Genomic DNA, 12,188 nt, shown 5'->3' with positions numbered 1-12,188 from the left:
TTAGCTAAGTGCTTGTGTTGATAGTGACACCATGGCTGTGCTCAGAATCCTGTGTTGTTTGCTGCTCACATATCACCTGAGTGAGGGGAGGAAAAGCAAGGGGAATCGAATAGGTGAGTGAATTGTCACATTTAAACTATCACAGGAAAGATGCAACACGTTCACAAATGTTTTTTCTTTTCTTTTCAGTTTGACTGTCTTTTGTATTCACATACATTTGAATGTCAAAGAGACAGCTTTCTCGAAGAGTTTCGCTGGTAGATTGAAATAAACCATTTGGACCTATCTCATCATGACAAAATACAGGTCTGATTTTTTTTACCCAGTATTTATCCAAAAACCTGAGCCTCAATATAAATGTAAAATGTATAACTTATATTTAGCCATCGCATAGCGTCAGTCCTCATATCAAAAGCTCAGACAGTACATTTCAATGTTAAATCAAGACGTAATTAAAGTGAAGTTCCTGCTTGCAGTTTTCCAACAGGGGGCACTATGTTGCAATTACAAACTGCTCAGCTGGAGACTACAGAGCATAAATGTAGAAGAATCACCATGTTTTTAAATTGATCTGTTTTTACAGTTGAGATGACATTTTGTTTATTTTTGCTTTGATCTGAGAAAGACAATTGAAAGGCTTAAATGTAATAATCTCTTTACATTATTACATTATATAAAGTTTTATATTCTACCAATGAGAACACAAACTCATTTGGCTTCAAAGTTTACAAACAACATAAAGTTTTTCTCAATCACATTTCTGCATCACATAATTTGATAGTGTCTTAATGTTGAGTTAATCTGAATCCTCAATCTAAAAAGAAAGATAAAATAGTCGTGGCAATAGCAATATTTGAGCCACATGTATGTTAAAAGCCCGTTCTGAATATACACAACTTTAATCACTCTACACAGCACAGGCAGGCCCTGCTGGAGAGGATTTTGTTTGGGCCATTTAATCAACATTATTGGCAAAGGTGGAAAGCATGAATTACAACGTACTAATTCCATTTAGAAAAACGTTGAATATAGAGTCTGTTTGGGTTCTGTTACGAATGAACCAGACGTGTATTTATTTATTGTCAAACAGATTCTCGCCCCAAGTTCATATAGCAACATAGTTATAGTTTTAAACTAGCAGACAATGTTGAGCAGATGGTTGGTAATCATCAATGAATGTTCACTATCTGTCTGGATTTCTAAATCTGCCTGAAAATGGTTTCTGCAGCCTACTCATAATGAATGGTACTGAGAAATGTCTGTGAGGGAGCCAGGTTTTAACCTGAGGCTCCAACTCTGTTAAAGGGGGGAGCTGTTATCTAACAACTTATGACAAGACGATGGCAGAGTTTCACTTGAAAGGGTTTTTCTCTCTCTGCCAAATAGGTTTAAATGACCTGGCAACATGTCTCTGAAAGGCCATCAGCAGAGTACAGTGCAAATGAGTCACAAAGGAAGGGATGATACTTCAGCATTTGCTCAGATAAATAGTCTAAACAGGGGGATTCACAACATTATCGCTTCACTAAGATGCATTAACGTTGTTTACTGATCTGCTCGTCCAAAATGAAAAAGGGATTAGAATAAACCAGCGTTTAGTAACGAGGAAAATCAATGCTAAGAGAGAGATAATCGTTCCTGCCTGGGCTGAATACACTGCATGTGCCTTTTCTGTGTGAGGCACGTGAATGAATTACATCACTCTGACTGCCATGGACAAATAAAGTGAATCTTAGCTTTGTAATAATTCACCTCAAAGTAAATATATCCACTGCCCACCCCCCACCCATCATGTCTGTGAGATATGTGCAGCAAGAGCAAACAGGAAGCTCCTTTCTTTGTATTCCCATGTGTAGTGCCGGACACAGAGCAGAGGGGGGTGCTGACGATGAAAGGGCCATACATCGGCAGTTCAGTCTTCAGGCTGTTTTCAGAGGAGGAGTATGTGGAGGACAGCTGCGAACTGGACCTTCTGCAGCCTCACACTCTGCCCCTCTGTGGCTTTAACAGCAGTCATCCCCTCATCATCATCACTCACGGATGGTCGGTAAGGACAACTCCCACTTTCCAGTCAATAGGAAACGCACTGGATACAGGACATTTGCATAGGGATGAGCAGACGATGACAGAAACAAAACATGGATACATATGAACATATCATTTTTCAGTCATAGAAGTTGCATAGGAGAAGAGGAAATGAACCCTGAAATTGACGGAAATATCAAAATATGAAATGAACATGCGAAGATTTAAATTTTTGGCCTTTTTATGCCTCCGCCGGCGAAAGCCGGGCCAGAGGCATTATGTTTTCGGGTTTGTCTGTCCGTACATCCGATGTTCGTTAACGTGATATCTCAGGAACGTCTTGATGGAATTGCTTCAAATTTGCCTCAAACATGCACTTGGACTCAAGGATGAACTTATTGGATTTTGGTGGTCAAAGGTCAAAGTTCAAGGTCACTGTGACATCATGATGCTCATGCTTCATGCTCATTAATGCTATATCTCAGGAATGCCTTGACGGAATTTCTTTGAATTTGGCTCAAACATGCACTTGGACTCAAGGATGACCTGATTAGATTCTGGTGGTCAAAGGTCAAAATCACTATGACCTCACAACTGCCATTTTCATGCTTGTTAACGCGATATCTCAAGAACGCCTTGAGGGAATTTCTTAAATTTTGGCTCAAACATCCACTTCAACTCACGCACGCACGCACGCACGCACGCACGCAGGCACGCACACACACACACACACACACACACACACACACACACACACACACACACACACACACACACACACACACACACACACACTTTATGCCTCTGGCCCACATTCATTTTAAGTCATGGGTGGGAAAAGGCTCATTTCACAGCAACCTTTTGAGGTGGTAAAGCAGGAAGTAACACAGGTGTAATCATTAGCATTAATGAGGGCACCTGGCACTTGAACACCTAAACCTAATGGAAGCATAATTAATGGTATTAGTTACACCTGCTTTACTTCCTGCTTTTACCACCTCAAAAAACGTTTGCTGTGAAATGGTCAGCTGGTCTGATCCCATTGCAAGATGGTCTCTAGTTTATTGATTATTGGATTTAACAAAGAAGTTAGTTAGTTTAGAACTTAGAAACAAAAAGCTGATCAACCACACCTGGGGTCCGGTAGATAAAACGTGCAGGGCACTGGATCTCCAAAACTGGAATTGAGTGAGGTCCCTAGATATTCAGGGAGCAGAATGAAGCACCTGGGGTATATATAGAGTGTATCTACTTTCTCTAGATGAGAGACAAAACTCGGTGTTGTTTCCTAAGGTGGATGGCATGATGGAGAGCTGGGTGCCCAGGCTCGCCACGGCCCTGAAGACGAGACTAGGAGACATCAACGTTGTGATCACTGACTGGCTCTCCCTGGCCCACCAACACTATCCCATCGCTGCACAGAACACCCGCGCCGTGGGACATGACATAGCCTACCTGCTGCAGTCGCTTCAGGTCAACAGATAATATGCTTTTATGCTGAATGATGCTTTGTTTTCAGCATGTATACTCTGTTCTGAAATAACATGTGTTCATTTGGTCAATTTCACACTTTCAGAAGAGGTAGTATAAAACACGATGCATGCCACATGTCTTAATGTGTCATAAACCACCAACAGGAGCACTACAAATTTCCAGCCAAAAGAGTTCATCTGATTGGCTATAGCCTCGGCGCTCACAGCTCTGGATTTGCTGGAAGCTATCTGGGAGGTTCGCAGAAGATTGGAAGAATTACTGGTGAGGTTTTGCCAATGTGAGAAACGTTGAAGGCAATTGGGTCAAAATGTGTGTTCATTTCTATAGGACATTTCAGATAATCCATCCGTTTATCTGGTGGTCCTGTAACAAGCCACTGACTTCCTCATTACAAACGGTGTGTGTCCAGGTCTGGATCCAGCAGGGCCGCTGTTTGAGGGCATGTCTCACACAGAGAGACTGTCTCCCGATGATGCTGATTTTGTGGACGCCATCCATACCTTCACCCAGTTACGCATGGGCCTGAGTGTGGGCATCAAGCAGGCCGTGGGACACTATGACTTTTACCCCAATGGTGGAGAATTCCAGCCAGGATGTAACCTGCAGAACCTTTACGATCACATATCCGAGTACGGGATCCATGGTAAGGTAACCCATACGGATCAGAACAAAAAAAAAATATATATACTGTATATATATATATATATTTTAAATCAGCATATTGTCGGTTGCGTGCGCACATGTGCGTGCGAGAGAGAGAGAGAGAGAGAGAGAGAGAGAGAAGGCCTCAGTGAGACAGAGGTTGAGGCTGCTCGTTGCTGTCCAGCAGTGATGCAGAGACACTGTCTCAGACAGAAGCAAGTCTTTCCCTCCTGACTGAGCACAGACATGCCTCTCTCTCACATGGCCGGGGGCTTTTTTACAAGTGTCATTAATTACTGAGGAAGGCTGCATCTGAAGAGCAAATGCGTAAATCAAATTGGGGGAATGTTCTGCTCATTAAACACGGCTTGTTCATTTGCTCTCGATAAGTACACTGGTTTTGTTAATCAGACCTTGCCACAGAGAGACGATATGAGAAGCCGGGTCAGTTTCTTCAGACTAGCTGAGGGTTTCCATCAATGAAATTCAATTTGTTTAATCTCCGGGTATCTAGGGAAATAATTCATGTTTTGCTCTCCGACAGCTTCTCTTCCGCGGTGTGCAGCTATATGAATTTAATTCCCCTAAATCTAACATAAGTGGCCCTGGGATTTATGCTGCTTCTCAATCAAAAACATGTCGGCAGAATATAAAAGTGAGGATCACATTAAAGCATCTGTCGTCCTCATGAGTTAATTAGTAACATATACGCCTCTTCCTCTGCTCCCTCTGTCCATCCTTCAGAGACTCTGCCTCCAGGCTACAGGGATCTCCTCAGGAACTTCAGATGTGCTCCTGCTGAGAGAAAGGCTTTAGAGCAGACAGCAGCAGACATAATGAGATGCTTTGAGGCGATGTGACAGGAGGACACTCTGTCTCTGATAGGAGGACAGTCTGTCTCCGACAGGAGGACAGTCTGTCTCTGACAGAGGTCTGGCTTTGGGGGATAATGAACCTAATCCACAGATAATGGCCAAGTAACGATAGAGATGATGACAGCCTTGAATTCTCAGGAGAGTTTTGTAATAACCAATAAGTCCGCATATGGAAATGATCTGTTGAAACGGACATCAAGGGTGTTTCAGATAACTGAGGAGATGTCAGTCACTATGTACGACTTTATACATTTCCACCATATTTCTGTTTCCTCTCAGGTTTTGAGCAGACGGTGAAATGTCCTCACGAGCGCTCGGTTCACCTCTTCATCGACTCCCTCCTGAATCAAGACAAGCAGAGCATGGCGTACAGGTGCAGCAACAACCATGCCTTTGAGCAAGGCATCTGCCTGGACTGTCGAAAGAAGCGCTGCAACACCCTGGGCTATGACATCAAGCAGGTCCGCCCCACCACCAGCAAGAGGCTGTACCTGAAGACCGGCCCCCGGATGCCCTACAAACGTATGTGGTTTTACCTCACATTTCAACGGCCACGTGCACTACCGGTCAAACGTTTGGACACACCTGATTGGACTGTAACGGGATAAAGCTAGCAACAATTTTAGCCAGCAACAACTTTTTGGGTTAGGTTGTTTCAGGTTGTTTTAGGGTTACGGTTAGGGTTAGGGTCAGGGTTAGGGTTAAAATCGTTAAACCGGAAGTCAAATTGTGGGAGATTGTTGCTCACTTCACGGAGATATTGACTGTACTATGTTTTTCATTATCTTAAGCCATTTTGAGATAAAGGCTTATGCTTGAATACATCAAATTTGTTTCTGTTTTTATAGTAAAGTAAACAGTGAAGTTGATGCCTGCAGGCTATTCATTTCTTTCCAAAGCCTTTGACTTTCCATCAAGGCAATCGCAGCTACTACTGGAGAATCTAAAATCAGATAGAAAGATAGTTTTGATTGTTTAACACTTTTGTTGGTCAATGCATCATTCAATAATTGTGTTATAGTTTTGATGTCTATACTATTATACTAAAAATGTGAAGAATAGTAAGAAAAAGAAAGAAAGAAAAATGTGTGTGTGTGTGTTCAAAGGTTAGACTGGGTAGTGTCATGTAGAATCTCTGGTCTAAACAAATATACTTTGTGCTCAGCTGTGTTGTGTTGGATGTCACTGTGTGCTCCAAAACAAAACGTCCTGCAGTGTTGCGTCATTTCCTTGGAAATTAGTTAAATGTTCCAGGGAAATGTGCCCTCGCATGATTTTGGAGATACATGTTACATGTATAATGGGGATCATGTTGGAGAGATAAATAATTAAGGCAAATGTTTAGTCCTGTAGCCTATTAATAAGCAGTCATTAGAAAACGGCAGTGTTGGTAGGTTTTGAAGTGAAAGTAGACTTTTTTTGTGTGTTGTAATGGGGTAAGATGTGACATGGTGGTCTGTTGAGTAGTTTTGCAGTGTGGGCTTAGAAATCTGATATTGTGGCTTCACTGAAACAGACTTAGGCCAAATCTTTCCTCTGTGGATCACAGCCAACAAAAAACACTTTATTCACCTTATGCAGAAGAGACCGTCTGGCTTGAGAGACTAACAGTGAACTAACTGTGACTCATAAACCTAGTCTGACTCATAATGTGAGTCAAACTAGGTTTGACCAGGTGAGTAAGACTAGTTTGAGCAGGTAAGACAGTCGGCGTTTTGAACAGGAAGTCGTGATACAACGGGGCTGCATAAGGTGAATAGCTTGTCTTTCTTTGAAACCAAAATAGCCAGTAAGAGTTGTGCTTGCTGATAGTAAATAGCCAGTAAGAGTTGTGCTTGCTGATAGTAAATAGCCAGTAAGAGTTGTGCTTGCTGATAGTAACACCATGCGGCCCTACTGGAAGCCATTAATATTGATTGGCATAACACTGATTCAAGAGGATTAATCATTGTAAAATAGCTAAATAAAGGTGTTTTGATTTTAAATATAGAATTGAACAGGGGGTTGTTGCCCGACCAGGTTGAAAAGCTGTGATATTTGGCCTGTTGGGAGGCTGTCATGGTTTCATCCGTTGTCTTCTGTCTCTGCAGTCTACCATTACCAGTTCAGGATACAGTTCATCAACCAGATTGAGGGGATTGAGCCGTCTCTGACCATCTCTCTCACCGGAACAAAGGAAGAAAGTGGCGATTTCCCCATCTCCTTGTGAGTGCCAGTCTTACATTGCATGTGTTCATGCCCGTAACTACCCTTGAGGACACCGAGGTCATGACCTCGGTATTAAGAAAATAAAAGAAATAGCCCCGGCCCCCAGATCTATTCATCTGTCATTGATGTTTTAAAGCCCTCATAAATAACATGATATATGACAGTTGATCAGAAATGCAACAATTTGCTTCCTCTCTGTGTGCTATATAGAAGGAAGAGACATAACTCCCCACAACGTTCACATTTTGCATTGGGGCTAGATTGGGGCTAGACTTTGGGGTAGGGATGGGCATCGAATTTCGAATTTTCGAATAATCGTTGTTATTATCAAGGTCGACTTTTATTATTGAAATTCGAAATTCGATTTTTTTTTTTTTTTTTTTTTTTTTTTTTTTTTGAGTGAAATGTTGCATTGTCTCCCCTGATTCTAAGTATAGTCAAATCGCTTGGTTTGAGCAAGTAAAACAATTTTTATAAGCATTTTAAGCAAGGTTTATGGAAAAATTAATGGCAGATGAAATCCCATGAAGAGGGAGAGGGGGTGACTTTGGCACCCCTTTGGCACTCAGACCTGAGCCTACTAAATATTTAATGAACCACTCATGATTGTCAAAACTGTTTTTTATTTTCGAAAATGTCAATGTCATGTAACATGTTCTTTACTTCAGTGGTGCAATGCTTGTTTGAGCTAAAAATCCACAGCAGAAGCTTTTTATATTAATTAATAAAGCCGTAGACTTAGAATCAGGGGAGACAATGCAACATTTCACTCACAATTTTTTTTTTTTTTTTTTTTTTTTTTTTTTTACATTTTTTTTTTTTTTTTCGAAATTCGAATTAAATTCGAATTTGGCCAGCGAATTTCGAATAGTGTTTTTGCTAGAAATGCCCATCCCTACTTTGGGGACAGTTCTATTGAAGTGAATGGGTAAGTCACTCCCCTGTAAGTGATGTTTGTGTAGATGGGCCATTGTATTGAATTGAGCAGTATAATTCTGCCATATGTGACCTGTATGCAGAAGATATATTACGGTATGTGGGGAGACATTTATTTTTTGTATCATTGTAAAGCAACAGCACAGTAAAGAGGATATTAATCTAATAAAGTCTGTAGTTCTTTATAGATCTAGCCTCTTAAATTTTCTCTCAAAGTGCACCAGATTGAAGCATTTTACTTTAAAATGGACAACATTTTCTAAACGGGGGGCACCCCCCCCCCCCTGGACCCCCCACGCCGCACTAAAATGACCTCGGTATTCCTCAAACCCTGGCTACGGCCATGCATGTGTTATGTTGCCTTGTGCCGAGTCGTTTGTCTCTAGTGATTCTCCACTCGGTGTATCCTCAGGCCTTCATACATGCAATATGCAGCTGCTCCCAACTCGATAAGAACGAGAGCAATGAGAGCAGCTGACAACACGTGGCAACAGTTCATGCTGCCGCATGAAAGAACTATAAATGGGGATGATCGAATAAATAATTTACTTGTTGTGTGTGCGTATTGTCGTTATCCTTCATGTTCTGTATATCAACTCAAATGAAGAACATTACAGGCAGAGAGTCTCACGTGTCGGCCTACTTTAGCCCATTGATACCTGATGCAGCATTTGTGTGTATATCCCTCATTTGTGTGTGTATCCCTTTAGCCCATTGATACCTGATGCAGCATTTGTGTGTATATCCCTCATTTGTGTGTGTATCCCTTTAGCCCATTGATACCTGATGCAGCATTTGTGTGTGTATCCCTTTAAGACCGCGAACCGCGGCAACGCGGTTCGCGGTCTTAAAGCAATACACACACAAATGAGGGATACACACGCAAATGCTGCATCAGCGAACCGCGTCAACGCGGTTCGCTGATGCAGCATTTGTGTGTATATCCCTCCATTTGTGACGCGGTTCGCGGTCTTAAAGGGATACACACACAAATGCTGCATCAGGTATCAATGGGTTAGTTGCAGTTGGCTATATCACAACTGGGTCTTTGCTTTTGAAACAAAAAGCTGTGATGGCCCGTTGTTGGTTGGTGGAAATCCCCCCCATTCTAATAATATAACCTTCTCTGTCTAATTTCTTGCTTTCTGTCATTTCAAACTCTCCCCCACCAGCATTGAGACGATTTCAAGCAACAAGACCTACACCTTCCTGATCACCCTGGACAGAGACATCGGGGATCTGATGCTGCTCAAGTTCCACTGGGAGGGCGCTCTGTGGGAGAGCATGTGGACCCGGGTGCAGACCATGATCCCGTGGGGAGGCGCGGGCAGCAGACCTCAGCTCACTGTGGGCAAGCTCACGGTCAAAGCAGGCGAGACACAAGAGAGGTACGTCGCTGTGAGGCTGAAGGCTGTTCAGGGTAGAGGCAAACCAGCAGAGGTGGAAAGTACTCAAGTACAAGTAATCAACTCCACGTACTTGAGTAGTTTCTTTGAGGATTTGTACTTTTTAAGTAGCCTATTTTTAAAATGCTATACTTTTACTCCTACTTGAGTAATAGATATTCTACGTGAGTATTTTTAAACGTACACTGAGTAAATGAGTAAATTCTGATGTTTGTTTTGCACACCGCACTATGAAAACAGCACAGTAGCATTGGGACTGCTCGCTACAGTAACAGGTCCAGAATCACTTCTGTATTTAGGGCGCCCAAACTCATGTTCAAGACTGGCCAATTGAATTAGACGGGTGTCGACGATCAAATTGTAATGATCTCCCATCGTCACATTCGTTCAGAAATCTCAGTTTCACAAGCTGCTGATAGACTGCACCTTCCACTGACTGTGACAGGTGGTCTTATTTTTATTATTTATTCTATTTTATTGTAATAGTCTCCCCCCCTCTACTGTTTGCCTTATTTGCCTTATTTACTGTTTGCCTTACGTACGTATTACTTGTGAGTGACTATGTACCTACTGTACTTGCGCTATGTCTTGTAATGGACACCCCCCCCCCCAGCATTAAAGGAACACTCCGCCCATTTTCAACCAGCTTTGTATCATTAGAACATCAGTAGTATATCAGAAAACTGTAAACGGTTTTGAAGTCTGTCATTTAATTTGACAGTTATTGAGTGTTAAAGTGTGGACCAGTGACATCACTGGTCCACACTAACGCAAATTAATAACTCATTAACTCAAATCAACTCTCAATAACTGTCAAACTAGATGAATGATGAATAGTTTGACAGTTATTGAGAGTTGATTTGAGTTAATGAGTTATTAATTTGAGTTAGTGTGGACCAGTGATGTCACTGGTCCACACTTTAACACTCAATAACTGTCAAATTAAATGACAGACTTCAAAACCGTTTACAGTTTTCTGATATACTACTGATGTTCTAATGATACAAAGCTGGTTGAAAATGGGCGGAGTGTTCCTTTAAGCATTTCACACGATTGTAGTTGTACAATGGAGTGATAATAAATATCTTGAGTCCTTAGCTAAATGGATGTATGTGATTGTGATATCACTGTCAGGGGTGGATCTACGGTTGCCCCCCCCCATGCTACCCTCTTGCCACCACATGAATATTTCTCTAGATCCGCCCCTGATCGCTGCTGCTAGCAGTTCTAGCTCATCTGGCAAAGGAGAGAATCATCAAACTGAGCATCCTTGGCTGCATCTGAACGAGCTGTTCAGTATGAAAGACACGACAGACAAAGACAGGGACAGCTTAGGGGACACATAACATGTGCTAGATGTGTGAAATATAATTAGGGTACATAATTCAAATATAAACCATTTTTAAAGTAACGCAAATGTACTTATACTTGAGTACTTTGATTATTTTTAAATAGGCTACTTTTTTTTTACTCTTACTTTGAGTAATTTCCAAGACTACTACTTTTACTTGTACTCGAGTTAACTTTCACTAAAGTAAGAACACTTGAGTAGGATTTGCCAGTAGCCTACTCTTTCCACCTCTGCAAACCAGGGCCGTTAAGAGTTCAGAGTGTGAAAAGGCAGCAGCCAGACAGAGGAAGCTCCATCTCTGTTAACATGTCTTTTTGGCTCTGGTCCTCTCATTATACCTAAACGGCCCACCCACCTGGAGAATTAGAGACAGCAGGCAACACAAGAGGGAGATGCATAACATTAAATGCTTTATCTAAAGCAGCTGTCACATATTGTGCTATAGTGTATGCCATACACTCTATTGTAAACTGTGCTATGCAGCCAAATATCATCAAAGGAGTAGGCCTGTGAATTCTACAAAGGATTGGCAACTACTTGAAGTACACTCAAATTTTTAAACATTTACTGGCATAAATCATGCCTAATGATTTCAAATGCCCATATACACAACAATTCCAACAAACCACCGGATTGCCTCTCCGTTTTCCAATAACAACTTAAAGGAGCAACCACAGCATCCAGTAGAATACCTCGGCACAGCGTAGTAGTCTTTCACCGCCACCTAGTGGATTATTTCCCCAACACACATTATTTTAAACATTTATCATCACAGACTGACTGCTCTCTGTTACACTTCTCCATTCAAATCTCTAGGTTTAAACTTTGTCTTCTTCAATTGTTTCTATTAACACCAGAGGGTTAAGAGATATCACTAAACGCAAGGCCTTATTTCGCAAAATAATAATAATAATAATAATAATAATAATAATAATAATAATAATAATAATTCTCCATTCAAGTCATATCCAACTTTTGCACTGTTCCAATAAAGAGTAACCAACCATGGTTTGTGTTTTTAGGACAACCTTCTGTGCCATGACAGACGGACAGCATGTCGAGGTGTCGGAGGATAAAGTATTTGTTCGCTGCAAAGAAGACAGCCCCAGACAGCGCCGGAGAAAGCACAGCTAATGGACTGTGATAGCCTTTGTCTCTGTGCATCAGGAGGAGACAGGCTATACTATCAGCTGTGTGTCTGTGCAACAGATCGAAGATCTCTGATGGCAGGGGCAATGAAATGTTACCTCA

The 12,188-nt window shown here is 41.6% G+C and overlaps 1 protein-coding gene across 1 annotated transcript; it reads left to right on the top strand.

Moving 5' to 3' along the window:
- Positions 1-31: 31 nt before the first annotated feature.
- Positions 32-12,071, top strand: lipca (lipase, hepatic a; the record flags this gene model as incomplete). The annotated part of the gene is made up of 9 exons (XM_083650659.1): positions 32-113; positions 1,857-2,047; positions 3,319-3,498; positions 3,663-3,780; positions 3,929-4,162; positions 5,316-5,558; positions 7,127-7,241; positions 9,353-9,568; positions 11,960-12,071. 9 exons carry the CDS (start codon positions 32-34, stop codon positions 12,069-12,071), a joined length of 1,491 nt encoding a protein of 496 aa, XP_083506785.1.
- Between the last annotated feature and the right edge of the window lie 117 nt (positions 12,072-12,188).

This window comes from Poromitra crassiceps (assembly GCF_964638095.1).
Source record: "Poromitra crassiceps genome assembly, chromosome: 14".
NCBI classification, from domain to species: domain Eukaryota; kingdom Metazoa; phylum Chordata; class Actinopteri; order Beryciformes; family Melamphaidae; genus Poromitra; species Poromitra crassiceps.
This window is presented reverse-complemented; position numbering and strand designations above follow the sequence as displayed.